This window comes from Cynoglossus semilaevis, chromosome 10 (assembly GCF_000523025.1).
Source record: "Cynoglossus semilaevis isolate Cse_v1.0 chromosome 10, Cse_v1.0, whole genome shotgun sequence".
Lineage (NCBI taxonomy): Eukaryota > Metazoa > Chordata > Actinopteri > Pleuronectiformes > Cynoglossidae > Cynoglossus > Cynoglossus semilaevis.
In genome coordinates, this window is record NC_024316.1 from 7,284,420 (window position 1) to 7,305,571 (window position 21,152).

The following is a 21,152-nucleotide window of genomic DNA, read 5'->3' on the forward strand; positions in this document are numbered from 1 at the left end:
TCAGAGCGTCAGATTTGGAAAAGCACAGGTTTTTACAGAGCTAGCTGTGCAGAGATCTGTGTGGGGGCTCATTGGGAGTAGACTGCTGTTTGTTGTTTTATTAACAGGGGCATGTTGGCCTCACCAGGTCAGAGCTTTACCTCTGACCCCTGGAGAAGAGACTAGAGAGAGCAGCGGCCTTTGTATATAAACAGCAGCTTATTGAAGTCTGTGTGTGTCCGTGTGTTTGGACAAAGTGTTACTATTCATTTTTATTATTTTGAGGCTTTGACCAAGGTGGGCAGCAGAAAGTCAGAACACATCAGACACCCACACACTCCACTGCTGAGGTGCCACCTGTAGTCTCTGATGATTTCACGTGTTTGGAAGTACAACATTTTCATCTACTGACTGTGTAATCTAAGCCAGGATTTCTCTCCACAGTCCGCTACAAAGTGTTAATTAATTTAAGACTCGGCCGAACCTGGCATGGAAGCAGACACATGTATTAGATTATGTGTTAAGAGATGTTGAGGTGAAATGGCTGTTTTTGGAAACTGGTTTGTTATTTGTTTTGGGGTTTGTTTGGTTTTTTTTTACCGTAGTTTGATATACGTTTCAACGCACATGCACGTTAAACTGACATTAAAGTATTCGTACAGTTTTGAATGTTTGATATTTTTATCTTTTTGTATCACATTACAGGAGCGCTTTGGCATTACTGATACCATCTAGTGGTGATCAACGGGTACATCAAGTAATCGTAGATTAAATATTTCTTTGTTTTTGCTGTAAAGAGCTTTAGCCGAAGCTAAGTGGAAGTGCTACATCCGTGGTGATTTTTTCCCCTCACCAGTGTCTCAAAGGACAAACCTGTTAATTAAACTTGTCTTTTTGTCAAGTGTTATAAAATGTTTTAGGGCAAACATTTCAAACAATTCTTAACTAAATCCCGTTGAAAAATTTGTTTATTTTAAAACAACATGTTTTTTCTCAGTCACAATGATTTTTCCTTCCATTCCCGGTTGTTACGTTTCGACATCATGTCAAACTCACAAGTTGTACGGCATGAACACGAACGCCAAACTCCAAAACGTGGAACAACGCACACGAAATGACACAAACGACCAAGTCACTCTTCGTGAATAGACGTGAACAATGACCTGACAAAGACAGAGTAAGGCATATATACCCAGGGCACCAGGTGACACGAGTGGAACTAATCAGAGACACAGGTGAGTGTGACGACACTAACTCCACCCAGCGAACAAGACAGGAAGAGGAAACAGACAGCCCTAACACTCGCTATTGTTATGGTTTTATTGGGCAACGTCTACTCTAAGGCCTCAAGAAAGTAACAGAATATTAATACGAACTGTGTAAAAGTGTGGCCTTTAGAGTATTTGTTAACTTTCATGTGTTCGGAAACAGTCTTATAACGTTATTAGATGAAACACTCAGATTTATTATTTCTGAGTGTTTCATCTGATGAAACACTCAGAAGTAATAAATTCAGTCCTAGAACTCCTAAAGACTAAAATTTGTTTATTACATTTGTAACAGAATTGTTTAAAGGTTAAACATAAAACAGAGACAGATAAAGACACACAGCATGTACTGGATACTTGTGTAAATATGTGTGTACATTAGACGCTGTGCTGAACATTATATCAAACTCATTCACTTTTTTTCGGGGCTCTTTTTATGTTGCTACTATAAGAGCTTGGAGTTTAACAACTTGCAGCCAGACAAATGATCTGTCATGCAGGCACCTTCACTGTGTGGAGACCTGCTTTGATTATGGTCTGACTGCTTTTGTGGCGCTTGTGAATTATGGCCAATTACTTCTACCCTCTTATAATAATCATTTGTTTTCCCTACTGTCAGGAGTGAGACCTTGGAGTCGCTGTTACCTTAAACTTCAGTGGGCAACTACAGGCTGAAATATATGGCAATGAGCATTCCCACTAATGGCCTTGCAGCTTTGGAGCAAAGGCCGTTTTTATAGAGGCCAGAACTGTACATCAAACCTGGAGACCAGCCAGATTTAATGACCAGGTCATTTAACCCTTTGCTCTGTTGTTTATGGTTTTAATGGTGGGCTGTTGCCAGCTTTTGTGGCTGCTGTGGCTGACTTTAACTCAGGCAGCATGCTGGCGACCCCCTAACTCCACAGCAGCAATGATACTCTTGCTCAATCATTTGAACTGTCTTCTCAAAATGGCAGCACGTAAGGCATGTAGTTAAAATACGACGGCTATTTTCTGGTATTATCTTTGCTTGTAGGCTGCAGGGGATAAAAAAAGACATCAGGCTTGTAGTCGATAAAGAAACGACGTGTGGAAAAAAAACAACAAGTAATTATTGAGAGAAAGATAGTAGTTGGGGGTTGGCAGGAGGCGAGAACCAGACAGCAAGCTGTGATAATCGATGGTGGCCACAGAGCAGTGGCAGGGTTGAGGTCGTTTGTCTGCAGGAGAGAGAGAGGAGATACTCAGACAGAGCTGTCAGCTGACGGTGCTGGCAATGGAACGAGCCCAGAATTTATCACCTTGACTGCTGGCCCTGTTATTGATGAAGACATTAATCTGAACATAGTGAGAGGAGCCAACCGGAGAGCGAGGCAGGTAGCTATATTTGGCTGACACTCACAGTTCACAGTCCACGTTTCATTTTACTGTTCAGTTGATGTGGCTGTTGGCCGGAATTATGTGATCGTATACAGTCATCAGTGAAGTCACTCATGAATCATTATGATGTTAATGAAATTTAAATGCTACATTTGATAGGTTACAATTTTAAAGGTATAAAAATTACACTGCTCTTATCTTGAATTAGGAGTCATGTATTTTCAGTACAGCAGCTCTGATTCTTCCTCATCCCATTGTTGACACTCCATGCTGCAGCGCAGATGGCACTGAAATCCTCCCTGCCATCCTTCACCACAGAGGTCCCAGCAGGCAAGAGACGGAGGAGTGATGAAGTCGTTTTCTTAAGGCATTTTCCTTTATAAAACACATATTGATGAAGAATTTTAAAAAGCATGTATGTATGTGTTGTTATTATTGTTATTATCCTATTGTTATTATAAGAACACATGTTATTTTTGTTTCTTTTTTCAAGACAAATTCACCGTGGTCAAGGATTTTCTTTACATTTTTCCTCAGTCGTTTTTTTTACAGAAGTCACATGAAGAACTTTAAGTGGTGAGCCACCTTCTGTCACTCTATAAGTATTATGATGTAACTACAATTTTAACCAGCAGAGGGTAGAATAATATCACCGTCAATTCTGCCGAATAAGAACGCTACCGTTTTTCACAAATCAAATATTAATGGTGGATGCATTATACTGTTAAGGGTATTTAACATTCCATGTTATTCAAAAACTATGTATTATGTATAACTATGTATTAAAAAATATATTATTAAATACATTTTATGTATTTTTACCTTTGCAGCACTCAAGAATAAGAGCTGCTGTTGTTGTTTTTATTGTAATTATTTCTCTATTATTTTAAGAATAGTACGACGGGTTTAATCATTAAGTTTTATGCAAAATTGTACTATTTGCATATGGAACCCAAATAGATACAAAGTGGGTTTGAAAGTAGCTCCCATGTTTCTTCCACATGTTCCATGCAAGCCCACTGCAAATGTGACGTGAACCCACGCCTACTGTTTACCACTGTGGCTCAGGTTAACCAGCGTGGGGCCCATGTTGACATGGCTGGGTTTTACTGCACTGACGTAGATATTTTCTTTCCAGGCTAATTGTTATCTGTTAGATGGAAAAGTTTTATTTTCTGAACTTTATGTATCCTGTTGCTGTTTTCTTGTGTTTAACCGACCTTGTGTTTGTTTCCAGATGTAGCAACAACGTGAGACAGACTGCTCCACCAAACTCTCCCCCAAAAAAACCCACTAGCAAACAAATATACACATTTCAAAGTTTATTTATATAAAAAAGAGAGAACAAACAACAAGCGTGGTTACTGGCAGTTAAGATGAGCAACGTTCAAGCAGAGCCTGGCAGAATCTGGAGCATCACAGAGGACCACCTGAACCTGTCACGTGCACTTCAATTACACACCTGCTACCAATTTTACTCACAGAAATGTATCCTGTGGTTTGTGGCAAAATAAATACATTTTATATTTTTATTAGTCCGTGTATAGTGTGTATATTTGACATAGTACTGTTAGTCAAACTGCTAACATTTGCAGACACTGAAATGATTCACCATGGGTTGCTTGTTCCCCAGCTGTAGAGGGTGTTGCATTCATGGTCCGTTCTACTGTAGAAATTCTAAAATAAGCGTGAATTGTGATTCTTTCAGTTTTTGTCCGTGTGACTCAAACGACCACAGATGACCTAATGTCTGACCTACATGTGGCCCCCGGGCCTCTATTTGAATAAGCTGGAAACAAAGCCATCGCTGTATATACCATAAAGACCCAGTCCGTTTCCATTATTCACACTATGGTAGAAGTAGCTGTTTGCTTATTTTGTTACTGTACAGCCGTGAACAGCAGGGAACTGAGCAGCCATCTGTTACTGTATACTGAAGGGCAGGAGGGAAGGACCATTTTTCTTCACACTATATCATCACTAGAAGGTGCTGGGACAAATGCACACACACTAATTTGTGACTTTGACATTTTTCCATCTTGTTGTGTTGTTCAGTCATTTACCTGAGGCAGGCTGCTAGAAACACTTGAAAGTGGAAACAAGATTTAAAACATTTGTTTAATTTCACACATCATTGATTTCTCTCCCAGAGAATTGAACATCTACATCATTTTCTGCAGTTTGCGTAGCAATTACGCAAAGTACCAGTTATTGCACCCATTAAAACGCACAGTATACGCACAATATATGGCATTACATAAACTGCAAGAGCAGTGACGTGGTAATCCTGGTTTCATGATAGATTTTAATTCTATTTTCAGCAGCATCCATTCCTTTTGCACACACCCACACACAAACACACACGCTATAGGCAAACACCAGGGGATGTTAGCTCTGTAGCATTCAGTGCTGCTTCATGCAACCGATGGAATTTTATTACTGAACAAATACACAACAGTCCAAAAGTATCTACAAGTTTTCTGTACATTTTTGTCTCTTAATTACTTTTCATCTTTTACTTTTATTTTCCTGAATGTGACCATGTTCCAGTATGATTAAAGGTGTTTATGCGGATATATATGTACATGCACAACAATATGGACTAACCCACATGAGCCACAGCACATATATTACAGTAGCAAAATCTCACTGTATAAAAGGTATATGCATAGTATATTTAAATAAATAAAATGATCTTCAAGCTTAAATTAGCTTACAATACTCTTGAAAACAAATCTGAGCCTGTTTAGTTGAACACATTCCTGGTATTCTCGCAGGAATTGAAGAAAGAAATATGACAATCTTTAACAACTCTAAATCTCTTTTTTTAGTGTCTTACAGCCATTTGCTGCCACCTAGTAGGAGAGTATTAAATTGTTAAATTGAAAAATACTTTTGAGAGAAATCAAGTGAAACACACCTGAATTACAACAGAATAGAAAGACAACCAGCCATTCACACTCACATTCACACCTACAGTCGTTGTACACTGTCTGATCGGCCCCAAACCATCAACCTAGTGATCGTCTTGCTGCACATACTGTACACTCATTATATATTAATTTGCAAATACATATTGCATTTTTCTTTATTTTCTTTAATCATTTCCTGTGCTGAGCCATCCATCCCATAATTCATCAGCCACTTGACGCACAGTCTCAAGGTCATTGATTAAAAGGCGTAACATCCATTAAACTAATCAATACTCCTGTTTGTCACCTTCTGGCCATGACCTTTGTGTAGGTTTGTATATCTAGGGATGAGCAGTGAATCTGTAGCAGAGAGATAATGAGTCTATTGTCACTTAAACAGTGGGGGCGGGTGATTAGAGGGAAACAGGCAGAGGGACGGGGAGGAATATTAAACGAGTTTGTCTCCTGGAACACTGCAGCAGACAGGTGGCAGTAGAGACAACAGATACAGACTTTTTTTATTAAAAATTGTAAGCAAATGTTCAGCTTTCATCTTAAAGCGTTACATCAGCAGCATCACCGTAAATGGAGCAGATGGAGCCTCAGATCTGTGTGTCTCTGTGTGGCAAAACCTGCAGTGGTCCTTCAGTCCACTCTTTATTCTTATTCATGGACACCAACGCAGCAGGTAGTCGGCTAGGGGCCCGTCTGAAATATTCCTCTCTCCTCATTTGTCTGTTTACTAAGGGTGTGCTCTCTCACTCCCAATGGGGAGTAGAGAAGGTGTCAGCACGTTGACGGAATATGGACTGCACCATTTAACACAGACAAAAGGGGGGATGAGTGAAGAGAGGAAGTTGGATCATTGAGGCTCAATTGCACAGGAACACCCCCCCGACATGGATCAGATTTTGCCCACTAGTGTTCATCAGCATGTTTAACATGTGACCTTGGTAACCTGGATCTGCTGAGACTGGACTGAAGGTTTTGGTGCTGAACGGATGATGAGGATTTCCATATTATCAAATATATAAAAATAAATACCATTCAATGAAGTGGTGCTGCATCACATCAGCATACGTGTTTTTTCACCTTCGATGTTCTCTTGAATCACATTATTGCATATGACAGCAATCAGTGTCCATTTAGTGAGACCTCAGGAGTCTACAGAAGCAATTTAGTCTTAAGAAGCTCAGTCAATCACTCCCCGGCCTAACAGCCCATTACCCCTCCATTCCGCAGACTAATACGTAATCTAATATAAAGAACATGTGAAATATTTAGGCTGCTTTAAAGGCCTTAATTCAGTTTCTCTCTCAGCAGCCGTCTGTGACTAAGGAGTAAAATTAAAACCCTCCACTCAAGGTCAAGGCTGCGTAGACTTTGCTGTGAAAATAAAATGTCTTCTTTTTCTTTTGCGGCGCAATCAATCGCTCATGTACTCGTTGTAATGTAGGTCTTTTATACCCTCCAATGATCCCCCAGCTTAACTTGGGGAAAAATATGAGCAGGGTTAAAGCTTTAGGATGAGTGATGCCACAGCCTGTCCACCGCACGCTGCAGCTCACTCTGTTTAAGGCAGTAATAAAGTGGGTGATAGCCGATCAGATCAGCCATATGTCAGGACGGAAACGCAGCACTGTGATCATTTTTCTCTGGACGTGTGGCTAAAAGTCATAAACTTCAGCAGCTCACTCTCAGTCAGACTGCTAACACCAGTACTGTTTATAGTTGACAGAATGGGGCGGGGGGACGGAAACAAGCTCACACTGGGAGAAGCCATCATATGATCACTGGTTGCTTTGGCAACTGATCCCAGCAGTCAGCTCTTGGAAGGTGAGTCACATGAGTGAATGTCATGTTGATGAAAGTGTACAGTGTTTGTGACTGTGTCTGAGGGTGTTTCTGTTGTTGTCATGTGATGGAATCAGAGATGTGTGTGTGGCGTCGCTGTGGCCTGACACAGTCTCTGACTATAACATTCCACTCATGTTACAGTAGGAACAACAACTCCGGAACAACAACAGCAAAAAAACAAACAAACAAACAAAAAAACAGGACGAAGACAAGAGAGCCATGGTATAAAAGCTTCTGAGAAATACTGACGAACCAGTAGTTCAGATTTAATCTGTAAATACTCTAATCCCTCTAACCTCGTTTGACACAGACTTTCTGAAAGCATCATTTTCCCTCTCTAATCGTTGTGGTGACAGACTGGAAGAATGTTGTTATTAAGCCGCTCCCAAAAACAATGCAAAACAATTTACACTGAAATTTCCCGTCCCACCGTGTTCACAGGATCATCCTTGGATTTTATGGAGAGTTTTTCCCTGATTTGACTTGGAAACCATTTATAATGAATCTACACAGAAGAACAGAGCTAAACATTGACGCTCCACAGCCAGAAGGTCATCTGACTGGCACAGATGGTCATTCTGGACACGTTCTCCCTCTGGGTCTTCAGCAAATGCTCTGGTTGTTCCACAGTTCCTAAAAGTTATTATGACAATTGGACACTCACAGTCGACTATAAGTATAAAAGTAAATGTAAGTGGTTTTAGACCCTATGATTTGGAAATGTGCAGAATATAGGATTTGACACCCTCTAGTGGTGAAGTTACGTAAGGACACGTTATAAGTTAGTTAAATTGTGACTCATTGATTTTGGCCCAAACAAACTACTTGAGTGGTTTTACTATTAGACAGGAACATTAACTTGTTTAAGAACGTCATAATAGTCGGCTAGTTTAATATCTTTGTGTCGTTTGTGATGGTAAGCAGGGGCTACAGGTTTGCAGACACAACAAAATTCTTTATTAGATAAGAAGTCCTGTATTTGGCCCATATTGGGGACATTTACAAAAAAAAAAGTTTCCATTACATTAAGAAAAAATGAACTGAAAATTGGATGAAGTTATAGATTAGGAATGTAAGTATGGATGAATAAATGAATGAATGAATGAGTCGTGCCTTCATTTACACACATGTAATATAAAGTGGACAAAGATCTCCTGCAAAGATCTTTGTTTTGCAGAATAAAACAGCCAAGCCAATATAAAACAATAAGTAGACCACCTCCACAGGCGTGATAAAACACAAAACGTCTGCAGCAGTGGCAGACACAGCCAAGGGCAGAATAAATTGCTGCTGTCAGAGAGAAAAATGACGATGGCACAAACTACCTGCACCTCCCTCTCCCCCCCCAGGACGAAGACAAGAGAGAGTTTTTTTACACCTGTTGTTTTCAGGATCATTAGAACACTAACTGACATCGACTGACATTTCTGTGACAACAATTAGCCCCTGTAGTACTACTATATAATGGAAATACTGCACAGTATATATTATGTGTTAGATTTAGGGCTGTGTTTAAATATTGTTTGGTGACGTTTGACTTGTGGTTGTCATCACAATGTATTACAATGTTATATACAGTATGGGACCAGTTTTATGACCTACTTTAACGTGTCTCAGTTAACGGTGTGTTGCATGTATTCATTTAGTTTTCAATCTAGTTAATGTGAGACAAATTGAATGAAGTTGCAGGGCTGCAGGGGGGTGAGGCCGGGTTCAGATGGGGAGTGGGGGGGGCAGCACGACTAACCATGGCTTCCCTTGCACAGGCACGTATTCAATCCTGTTTTTGATTGAAAGCTACCTGTACGTGATGCTCATGTTTTCCTCCAGAGAACACTGCAGATGTTCTTTTGGACCAGCTGCTGACGTCAGCACGAGCGGGTGAGTCAAACCTGCGTCACACTCCGTCGTGACTCTCCATAGTAATGTGTCCATGTATTCTGTGGGCGCCTGATTTATCCCACAAAACACGGCCGCACGACCACGTGGAACCGAGGAGCGGTGTGGGCTGCTCCCCCATCAGTGGACTCTAAAGTGAGACTAACGACAAACCAGCACCTGCGCAGGTTCTTGCTGTTATAGTGGCGGGCGTGTTGAGATATTGCGTCACGCTTTACGCACCGTGATGCGCCCCGTGTGACTGGAAGCTCCGTGGTTTGGCTCCTGTTTGCGCGCAGATATGTTACACACAGACAGAGACAGTGTTTGAATGAAGATACTGCATATGCTCTGTGGATTTATGCAGTGACGGCGAAGTGGACGGTACCTCCGACCCTGCAGAGTACACGAGGTAAGATCGCATATACATATACACATATTTATACATTTTCTTAACCGTCCACGGTTTAAATACACGTCCGCTACCTACGTAGAATCGACACCGCTGCGTTCTGGATTCCTCGGACAAACTGCGATTGCGTCATCACCCATGAAACAATTACATTTATGCGAAATAGTGTCAGATTTCATAACCTGGGTGTTGTCGTGGATTGCTGTCCTCAAATTAAGTTTGACGACAGAGCGCGGCGTAGTTCCAAATCTGGCTCGGAAACGATGCTCTCTGGGGCAGATGGTCACGTGATGACGTGTACTGGTGCCGCTCACGCTGGCTTCCTTATTATCAGGAGATTCATTTGACCTTGACAAGGCATCAGAGGTTGCATCCACACTGGAGTGAGTCCTGGAGCCACGGTGCGTGGGCCCGTGTGTGATAAACGTGTCTCGAGGACGCACGGACACGGCCACACAGGTGCACCTCTGGTACTTGTGCCAATCACTGTTTGGACTAGGATCAGAACCTGGTCTAGACCGAGTCTAGATGTTTTTCCCATCACTTGCATCTGTTCAAATTTGATCTTTATTATTTGATGATTTCACACTGACTTGTCTTCAGCCTTCAGTGAAGACTCTTTCTGTGATGGCTGCCTGATGCAGACTGCGGTAGATAAAGTGTCGCCATCACCACAGTGTTGACGCTGTCCTTCAGGAATATTCCTGCCTGGCTGTTTAAAGAGCAGGGATGGCAGACCATGAGGCTGCTGCACGGACGGGCTTTCAGTTTTTGCAGGATGAGCCATTGCTTAGCAACCAGATTAGAAAAAATGGAGCACATCTTTGTAGCTGAGGGACAGAAAAACCTGTGTGGGTTTATAACCACCACTTCAGAGTCTGGAAGACATAGCTCCAGGAAGGCTGCCTCCTAGAGGCTGGGTGAACATGTCACCTGGATCTGTTTCCACTCCTCCTCCTCCTGCTCTGAAGAGAACATGCTTTTCATGAACAGGGTTTTTGAAAAGCTCTAATTCCCTGCATCCAGTTGTCTTCAGTCTGACAGGGAGGAAAACGGTTCGTGTTCGTGTTGTCATCACATGGACAGCGATTACTCATTTCAACTTGAATGTAATGATGTGTCTTGAATGTCTGATGTGTTCAGTGTGCCATCTGTGTTCCTCCATCAAACTGTTCGTCCATCACTGCTAGAACTTCTTGATATTACAAAACACGCCTGAGTGTGAACTGAGCCTCGTGTGATTCGTAGACAGAGGATTCAGTTGCATTTGTACAAATGTATTGAGCGCATTATTTTACACAGTCTTTATAATTATTATATATATACTTTAAATTACATTAACTTTTATTGTATTTGCTATGCTGCTCCACTAAGTTTATAATCTTATATAACCTTATTATTTATCATTTCAAGTTTTCTTCAAAGATTATTAAACATTCTAATTATAATTCTTATTAAATAATCATACTACAATCAGGTCAGTTTCAGCTTAATGTTGACTTGTTTTGTTGGGCCATAAATTGTACAACTGAAAGTCAAGAGCCATGTGCAGCGTGTTTCAGGGCCAGGATTGGCCCCAGGTGAGGCCAGGTTCATGCCTGTCCTGAAGTGAAACGAGGGCAGCTTGTTACTATCTTTGCCCTGGTTATTACTTATATTAGAAAATGGGACAGACGCTGTGTAAACAGTCACACTGAGCTCCAGCTCTAAACTGCTCAATCGGCAATTTTCCCAAAAACTCGCTTTTGTTTGCAAACAAGCAGCTCACTGCCCCCACACCTCATTCACAGAGTGTGAGGATGACTCAGAGTTGTGTAGTTGTAGGCTGCAGTGGTTAAGGTCACTGCTGCTACAGGACGTGTGATGATGACGATGATGAAGATGATGCTGTGTGTCGTGACTTCACCACTGAGGAATAACGTGTGTCCACTGCTGCTTTGGGTCAGTTTCGGTCCGGCCGACAGAAACTTGAAAGAATTCTGCAAATAAGTAATTCAGCAAGTCTACAGATGTAGTTAATCACTATTGAAGTTTTTTCTGTGTATAGTAAATAGTTTTGATGAAGTAGTACTAAAGACCTAAAGCATCTTGCCTTAAATCCCAAGAATATATTTACCCAGTAACCACACTCCCATATTATGTGGGTGTAAGCACGGACAGTAATGTGGCTGTTAGTGCAGCATCACTTCAGTGTTGAAGTACGGTGCAGCCAGTCTTCCTGTCAACATTGTACAACATCAAGGGTGCAGCTGCATCTTTAACAGCATCTTCTTGACTTCAGTGTGTTGTGTTGGCAGCTGAAGAAGGCTCTTTAAATTGTCAACAGTCAGGACTCACTCCAGTGTTTACAGTGTTATATATATATATATATATATGAAAACAAGTCTGTGTGCTCTCTTTAAGCCTCTCTGAGTGTGCATAACACATCGTCATCCACATCAAGGCTTCTTTCTATGATGGAGTCAGATTCGTGTATTGACAGCCATTTGTGATTTAGTTTTAGTCTTTTGACTAAATTGTAACTTAGTCTTAGTCCTAATGAATTTGTCAATAAATCTGTTTTGATTTGAGTTTTAGTCATGGTCTTTTGACTAAATTTTGACTTCCCAATAATTTAGTCACTAAACTTTTTATTTTAGTCTTAGTCTTGACTAAATTGTAACTTTCCCACTAATTTAGTCAATATAACTGTTTTGAGTTTAGTATTTTGACTAAAAGTTACTAAATATGTAACTTCATTTTAGTCCATGTTTACTAAATAAACCTGTTTTAATTTTCATTTTAGTTTAGTGTAATGTAATGTCACTTTTCTGTCCCAATAATCATTGTCATTAATGCTGAATAGAACTGACCGTCTCTTCAGATGCCCCCTCCTGTTTGTTTGTCATTCACCGTGTGTTTACATTATGACATGTACTGCATTGCCCTGTATCACATACTTCCCTGGGACTTTCCAACCAACCTTATTAACGTGTTGTTATTGAATGAAAGTGGTCATTTTGTGGTTCTATCATCTTGTGAGACCCAACCTCATCACCGGTCAAACAACACTTAGGAGCCCACTGTGGACAGGGTTCAGTTAATGGTCCATATATGGCTGTACAGAATGAAGTATTAATGAGTATTTCTCTTAGCGTTTTAAAAGGTTAATATTCTGTGAGGATTCTTTCAGTTTGTATCTAATTATAAAGTGTTCCAGTTACCAGATATAAACATGTTAAAAGAGAGTGGACCTAAATACAGACACTAATTGCTGATGAAATGTTTGCTTTGAGGCTTTGGTTATTATTGCTGTGAATTCCCCTGAGAGCAGTGACCTCACAGACTACTGCTCACGCTGTTCACATGACTCAACTTTGGTATAATGAGCCGTGCTGTGAAGGAGGGCTGTAATTCAATCTGTGCGTCTCATTCACCATAATGAAGTGGATTAGTGAAATACCTCACTTATGGCTGTAATGTGCTGCAGCTCGTCTCCTGTTAGAAGGTCTCTGTGATCAAATGCTACTCACTTTAAAGGGATTTATTTTGTGATCTGTACAGATGTTAAAACGATTTACTGGAGTCAGAGATGTAGAGAAACGTAGGAAGTGGTGGAGCAGTGGAAATGGAAATATTGGATCAGTACAGTACAGTTGTTCATTTCACAATTTAGTTATTCCAGGTTAACAAGTTAATTTTGAAAGTGCAAATGTGTACTAGAGTTGGCCCACCAGTATGTAGTCACTATATACTGACAGAATCTGTAGTATTAGTGGTGGTGGGCTATGTTATAGCACAACACATTTTTTGTTGTTGTTGGCCTGTGAAAAAAGATTTATATCAAAAAGGAACTCGAAAGTCTACAGATAACAAGACATAATAAGAAACAAATACCACTGATTTTGAACTTAATTTCTCTTGTGTCTATAATATTAAGCTTTGGTTGTTCCAGATTCACTGCTTTGCAAAACTAAAGTTTGTTTCCATATGAAAAAAATATACATTACATATCTGGAGAGAAGGGAAACACACACATTTGCCATCAATTTTTCAATAAATATTCAGCTTGGCCCGTGACTTTGAATTTGAGTTTGACCCCCCTGACCTAGATACTTGTCTCTCTTCCATTTCCTCTTCGCAGGTTAAAAAAAAAGCTCAAAACTTCAGACACAGTCAACGTCCAGCTTCACTCTTCTCTCCACCACCACCTCCACTCCTCTGAAGGAGCTTCTGTGCTGCTGCTGCCATGCCAAAGAACACTAAGGTGACCCAGCGGGAGCACAGCAATGAGCCCGTCACCGAGTCGGTGGCTGACCTGCTGTCCCTCGAACACCCCATGGACTATAAGAGCAGTCAGATGAGCATGGGCCTGAGCCCTGGCTCCACCGCCCCAGGAAAGGCACTGCTGCCCTCCCCGGACCCAGACGCTGAGGATGGCAGACCGGCCTGGAACAACAAGCTGGAGTACATTCTAGCACAAGTGGGCTTCTCTGTGGGCCTGGGAAACGTCTGGAGGTTCCCGTACTTGTGCCAGAAGAACGGTGGAGGTAGGTGGATGGATGTGAAGAGTGTGTGTTTTTTAACATCTGTGTGGAGTATGGAAATCTGGATTTATGGAGCAATGATTGTCTTTGAACGATACCAACATTTTAGCAATCGTTGAATTAGAACAAACAAGGTTGTTTTTTCACGGCCTTAAAAGCTCCTAAATGAATTCATCAATGCAAATAATTTCTATGATACAAAGCAATGTGAGTATCCCCATAGCCACCTGCCTCCTACTGTAAATAATACCATAACCAAAAGATCAATAAGAGAAGAAATACATATGTGATTCTCATCCCAGTATGAACCTCATGAAAATATTAAAAATGGATTTTTACTCCATGGACAGACCCTCCAGCCTGCTGTAAAAACACACACTGTATGTACCTTTTTACATTAAGTTAAAATAATCATTTAGATTGTGTTTGTTCTGATGCCAGAACTGATACTGTTTAACTTTGTTGACAAGCGTGCGGTTCACTCAACAGAAGGATTTACTGTTATTGTTACGGATTTTGAGCCTTTAAATTTACATGAGGAACAGGAGGGATGAGCGACATGCTTTTACATCAGCCCAAAGAAGATTACATAAAACACGATGATAAGATAATCCTCCAACTGCAGCAACGTGTAACGATACAGTCATAAATAATAACAGTGGTAATGCACATGAAGGCACCCAGAGAGTGAGGTGACCTTAAATGAGACTTTGTATTTTTGGTTGTAATAATAGTAAATTATACATATGATTATATGTATATATATATAGGCTTTCATAGGAATGTTAAGTTGACACAACTAGCTATTTCTCAGTAGAACTAACTGTACCTTTGAATCATCACACAACATTTTTAATAGTAAAAACTGAGGTCTTTGTTTTTAACTAATCATAAAAAAACAAACACTGACATATCATTAAATGACCAGTACACATTTTCTATTTCTAAGTTTTTAAAGTTCCTTTTCACCGGTTGGTGAGGAACTTCTGTTCTTTGATAAATTGCGTGTCTCCTCGACAAATTCGTCCTCTAATGGTACATGTCAGGCTCTTCAGTGACGTCCTAATGGACTGTGTCATCAGCAGCTTCAGGAGGAGGAGCTTCTCCATAAATAGAACTTTCAGTTTAATTGATTTTTATGAAAAGGTGGTGACAACACTGGGAGAAACAGGAGAGTAAACACTGGTTTTACCAACATTGTGTCTCTGACCTTGAATGTGTGTGTGTGAGGTGGGAGAGCTGCAAAGGCTATTATTGAAATGCGTGATTAAACAAAGCAGAGTGTGTGTGTATGTGTGTATTTGGACCATTTTAATCAGAGAGTGTGTGTCTTGGTGAGTGTGTGTCCCTGACGCTCTCTGTCAGGTCTGGACTTGTCTCTGTAATGAGGACAAAATGCTTTTTCTGGCTAACTTCCCAACACAGTGCAGTGGGTTGTGTCTGTTACAATAACAGACACTACAAACATTTAGTAGTAAAATACACATTTTAAAAAGTGCAGCTTCAGGTAGATAGTTATTTAAATTAATTTAAAAGTTCTGTGTAAACATGTCCTGGTTTCTTTGCTTCTCTGTGTGAGAATCTTTGGTTGGTGGACAAATAGAGAGGACATTTGTAACCACAGTAATTTTCCACCTGTCCATTTGGTTTGTCCTTTGTTGGAATAGACGTCAACACAGAAGGTTCTTACAACACAGATAAATCCTCCAGTCTGTGTTTTCTCTGTGTTTTCTGTACTGCTGTTGCCTCTAATGGCCACTCAAACCTTTGTCCGAACTTTTGATTCACCCATAAATAACCATTATTTATATTTAGAGTAAAAGCCGGTGTCCGTCAGTCGCAGCCCGTCCCCTGTGACTTTGGATGGTTGGTAACCATGGTGTCCCTTCATGTCTTGGCGTAAGCAGGACTGAACACGGTCTGTCTCTCTCCTCTGTCTCTGCGACAGATACAGAGGCCAATGACAAAGTGGTGAATGGAAATGAGATGATAGATGATAGAAGATCAAAACAGACACAGAGCGAGGAAAAGGATGAGAATAAAGAGGAAAAGAAAGTGGTTTCTAACATAGAACCTGAAATAGATTTTTTAAAAATGTCCCACCTTTCGTGGTATTTTAGGACTTGTTCGTCAATACACATGATTTTTGAAAACCTAAAATAAGCACCAATCACTGCAGTCGGTGATCTTTCCTCTTCTCCATGACTCTCCTCTGTCTCAGGTGCATACCTGGTGCCCTACTTCATTCTCCTCCTGCTCATTGGCATTCCCTTGTTCTTCTTGGAGCTGGCTGTGGGTCAGAGGATCAGACGCGGGAGCATCGGTGTGTGGAACTACGTCTACCCACGGCTGGGAGGAATCGGAGTTTCCAGTCTGATGGTACGTGACAACGGAATACAGTCTGTCAAGTGAAAGAATATCAAATTGTTTCAAGTGGGGACGATTGTAAAAGACCTGGGACCACCTGGTAATTCAGCAAACAAACTGCAGTCCTACAAATACTACCTTCTCATAGGACCTAAGACCCAACATGAGCAGAGGTTAAGAACCTTTATGTCTACATGTCCTCTGACCCCTGAGTTAAAACCATCAACTGTCACTGGTCCACTGAGAGTGATTTCATCTATCCAGTGTTAGAGCGGCAGTGTGGGGTTAGGCCTGGGGCAGTGAGGCGTGTGGCAGTTTGGATGTGGCATATAGGCAGATTCAGCAGCTATAAATAAACATCTTCTCAGAGAAGGCCTGGGTCCAGGCTGCTGAGAGCAAACAGCTCAATTATTCATGCATTCTCTGGTTGGAGCTGTGTACTCAGAGCCTGTGGCCTATCACCAGAAGACGACTTCACCACCTTGTACGTTCATTTTTAGACGTGACTCATGACCTTGTCTGCTCTATTTCCCCTTAGGTCTGCGGTTTTGTCGGCCTCTACTATAATGTGATTATTGGTTGGAGCATCTTCTATTTTTTTAAGTCTTTCCAGTATCCACTGCCTTGGGCTGAATGCCCCATCGAGAGAAATGGAACCCAAGCCAGTGAGTCAACACTACATCGTTTCTAACACAACAAAAATGAGAACATATTTACATCCAAACACATATTTTACTGTAAAGACTTTGACACAGGAGGAGAAAACTGCTTTTAGACGAAAGTGAGATTACTTTTAATTACTTAACGATAACTTTAAACCATAAATATGACCTAGCTGCTAACCTTTAAGCTACGAGTGCTTACAGCTGTCAACTATAAATGAGATAAGCAATGTTAAAAGATATCGAAATGCCAAAAGTTTGCACAAATACAGCTAAAAGTTTGCCATAGACCTATAGAAATATGTCATCAGTGCTGGGCTAGCCAAAGAAAAGCTATGATTTAGCTGAAGAGATGAAAATAATAAATAATATGAAATAATAATTAATAAAAAATATAATAAAAAATAATATGAAGCTGAAATATATACAGATAAGCTTAAAACTAGCTTGTTAGCCAAGATAGCTAAAAGCTAAAAGTTGTGACAACAGAGAATTAATATCATAATGACCAAATAGCCTACATGCTAATGTTAGCAAAGCTAAGCTAAACATGTGACCTAATCTAAAGTGTTAGCATATGGTGGTGTCTATTAATTTATCAATTATTTTCTTCTCTGTTCAAGTCGTGGTGCCCGAATGTGAGAAGAGCTCGGCCACCACTTACTTCTGGTACCGTCAGACTCTCAACATAACCAGCACCATCGACGACACCGGCGGCCTGAACTGGAAGATGACCCTGTCTCTACTGGTGGCTTGGATCATGGTCTGTTTGGCCGCCATCAAAGGCATCCAGTCGTCTGGAAAGGTACAACGATATTTAAATATTATATAATATATAATTAATGTTTCTGACGGAGACACAAAGGAAAAGGAAAAGTTCCAGTCTTTCCAGACTTAATCTTTTGAGTAAAAATTAATCTTTTGTGGTTATGTGAATGCAGTAAACGTCTACACATTTGCTGCTATTGCTAACGTGTTCAAATAAGTTCACCTTACCCACTGTGACAAAAATAAAGACATTAAATTAAATTTCCTTCGCTGTGTCCCACCTGGAATAGCGCCACATCTTGACTGGTGTTTGTTCATACATCACACAGTCGATATACCACAGCCTATTAATAGCACTAATTAAACTTTGGGCTGACTGAACTAAAACTGACTGAAGCAACATCTATGAATGTGGCTCCAAAGAGTGAGTCATACACGACTTTCTTAGTGATCTAATGAAGTACACAGAGAAGAAAACTGGTCCAGAAACATTTTCCACATTTGATGAGAGGTTTCACATTCAGCGAGCAGCAAACATGAGACAGTTTTTTTTTGGGACGTAGTCAGCTTTGGTGTGTGTTATCACAGTTCATCCCATTCATGTGTGCAGCATTTAGAAAATTGTGTCCATGGCAACATGGTGTGATGCACTGACTCTCCCTCCCTCTTCACCTCCCCCTCCTCCAGGTGATGTACTTCAGCTCTCTCTTCCCCTATGTGGTGCTGTTCTGTTTCCTGGTGCGAGGTCTGTTCCTCAAGGGAGCGGTGGACGGAATCGCCCACATGTTCACCCCTAAGGTGAGAGCAGAAACTGCACTGGTGAACAAAAAAATCAATCATTCTTATATTTATTGAGGGAAATCATCCCACAGTGTCAGAACGGAACAAGTCTCCAGACAATAGAACAGACTGAGGATGACGTCACTTGATCAACAGTTGATCTGTGCAGAGTGTTCAGCCTCAAGTGGCAGATGGTTTCATCCTCTTCACCGCCACCGGTGCCATTTACATTCACTGATAGAAAATGTCACCTCGACGTTATGTCAGAGTTTAGTTTATACCTCCCCCTAGTGGCGAATATGCAAAGTTGATCATAGGCTTTATTTACTAGAAACAATGTTTTAATAAAAAAAAACAATATACATGTATTTAATTTATTTCTTATATCTGTGAAGATTTGAGAAGAATAACACATTTCAAGAGAACACATTTCAATGCACAAAGCACTTTATATTTCTGCAATTGTGACAAATAAAACTTTCATTTTTTAAAAAAGTAAATTAATTTTGACACACTAATTTAAAAGTCCACTGCCTCGGGTGAGCTCTTAACATTAACATTATCACAAACACATGTTTTGTACAGTATATCCATATGAGCTATATTTACATGTACTTTAAACCCCTTAGTACCATGGAGTACATTAGAACACAACATTATACACATTTTTCAAAATACAACTTTTTCAGTATATGTTTAATGTCTGGTAGCTCTTTACATTTCTAAGGAATGACTGAGGACCAGCCTGCAGGCCAACATCAGACCTCGGCTGTTGTCTGTGTTTTAAATAAAAAACTACATTGAATCTAACTAAACATGTCATTGTTTTCCACCATCTTGTCTCCAGCTGGAAAAGATGTTGGAGCCTCAGGTCTGGAGAGAAGCAGCCACACAGGTCTTCTTCGCCCTCGGTCTGGGCTTTGGAGGCGTCATCGCGTTCTCCAGCTACAACAAGAGAGACAACAACTGCCATTTTGATGCTATTCTAGTCTCCGTCATCAATTTTATTACATCCATCCTGGCTACTTTAGTCGTGTTCGCTGTGCTGGGCTTCAAGGCTAATGTAATGAATGAGAAGTGTGTTGTCGAGTGAGTGTGTCACACACAGTTACACAACCAACCAGCCTTTCTTTCTCTTGTTTGACACATCTTTCCTTAATGACATGTTCATCTTCTCTGTAGGAACGCTGAGAAGATCCTGGGCTACCTGAACACCGGTGTGCTGAGCCGAGAGCTCATTCCTCCTCACATCAACTTCTCCCACCTGTCTACTCAGGACTACGCAGAGATGTACGGCGTGATTAAGACAGTGAAGGAGGACACCTTTGGTCAGCTGGGCCTGGACGCCTGCTTGTTGGAGGATGAGCTCAACAAGGTCGGCAGAGCAGTTATTGTGGAGTGGCTACTGTTAATTGCTGGGTGTAATAAGTGTGGAATAAAGTTGTAAGACAAATTTAAAATATCCACTGGTCTAAACAAGGTTGCAGGGATAATTCATTTTATGTAGATTTTTTTGGAAATCTTTTCTATCAAGTCTGATTCTGGTCCTTTGACTCATCTTAAATTAATATAAATCATCTTTAAGTTTTGGGGAAAAACCCCTGTTGCAAAATCATGTGTTTCTATTTCAGTTTGGTTTATTTTATTTTTAAAAAAATGCCTTTTTATGGTTTAAAAAGCTGTTATAGAAACCTGACACACACATGCATTAAAATTGATCACCTTTTAAATGTATAATGTCCGTCTTAGAACATTCTGACCATGCCTCGTGCTCTTTTCTCCTTCTCTGATTATCCAGTCTGTTCAGGGCACTGGTCTGGCATTTATAGCTTTCACTGAGGCCATGACACATTTCCCTGCCAGTCCCTTCTGGTCTGTCATGTTCTTCTTCATGCTGATCAACCTGGGGCTGGGAAGTATGATTGGCACAATGACCGGCATCACCACACCCATACTGGACACGTTCAAGATCCGCAAGGAGATCCTTTGTGGTAGGAGTGGATTTTAATAACATGATCTCACTGTTCTACACTGTTCTTCAGACTGGACGTTTGACGTGGTTCTCTTCCTCTCCCTCAGTGGTCTGCTGTGTGATAGCCTTCTTGTTAGGCCTGCTCTTTGTGCAGCGGTCTGGGAACTACTTTGTCACCATGTTTGACGACTACTCAGCTGGTTTGCCTCTGATCGTGGTCGTGATCTTAGAGAATATCTCTGTGGCCTGGATCTATGGCACAAAGAGGTAAGATGAAGATGAAGATGAAGAGCTCTTCAGACTCAGCCTATATTTAGCAGAACTTTCACACTTATTATAAATTTATCACCTTCTTCATCTGAGGGAAGATGATTTTTTTCTCTGCCCGCTAACCTCAACTGAGCCTGAT

At 40.7% G+C, this 21,152-nt stretch overlaps 1 protein-coding gene across 1 annotated transcript in view; it reads left to right on the forward strand.

Moving 5' to 3' along the window:
- Positions 1-9,111: 9,111 nt before the first annotated feature.
- Positions 9,112-21,152, forward strand: part of slc6a17 (solute carrier family 6 member 17) — a 17,456-nt gene continuing 5,415 nt past the window's right edge. Inside the window, exons 1-10 of the mRNA XM_008318464.3 lie at positions 9,112-9,668; positions 13,792-14,197; positions 16,416-16,573; positions 17,100-17,226; positions 17,847-18,028; positions 18,679-18,789; positions 19,619-19,860; positions 19,954-20,146; positions 20,570-20,762; positions 20,851-21,010. Coding sequence (XP_008316686.1) covers positions 13,897-14,197; positions 16,416-16,573; positions 17,100-17,226; positions 17,847-18,028; positions 18,679-18,789; positions 19,619-19,860; positions 19,954-20,146; positions 20,570-20,762; positions 20,851-21,010 — 1,667 coding nt within the window. The 5' untranslated portion in view covers positions 9,112-9,668; positions 13,792-13,896. The remainder of the gene's footprint in view (positions 9,669-13,791; positions 14,198-16,415; positions 16,574-17,099; positions 17,227-17,846; positions 18,029-18,678; positions 18,790-19,618; positions 19,861-19,953; positions 20,147-20,569; positions 20,763-20,850; positions 21,011-21,152) is intronic.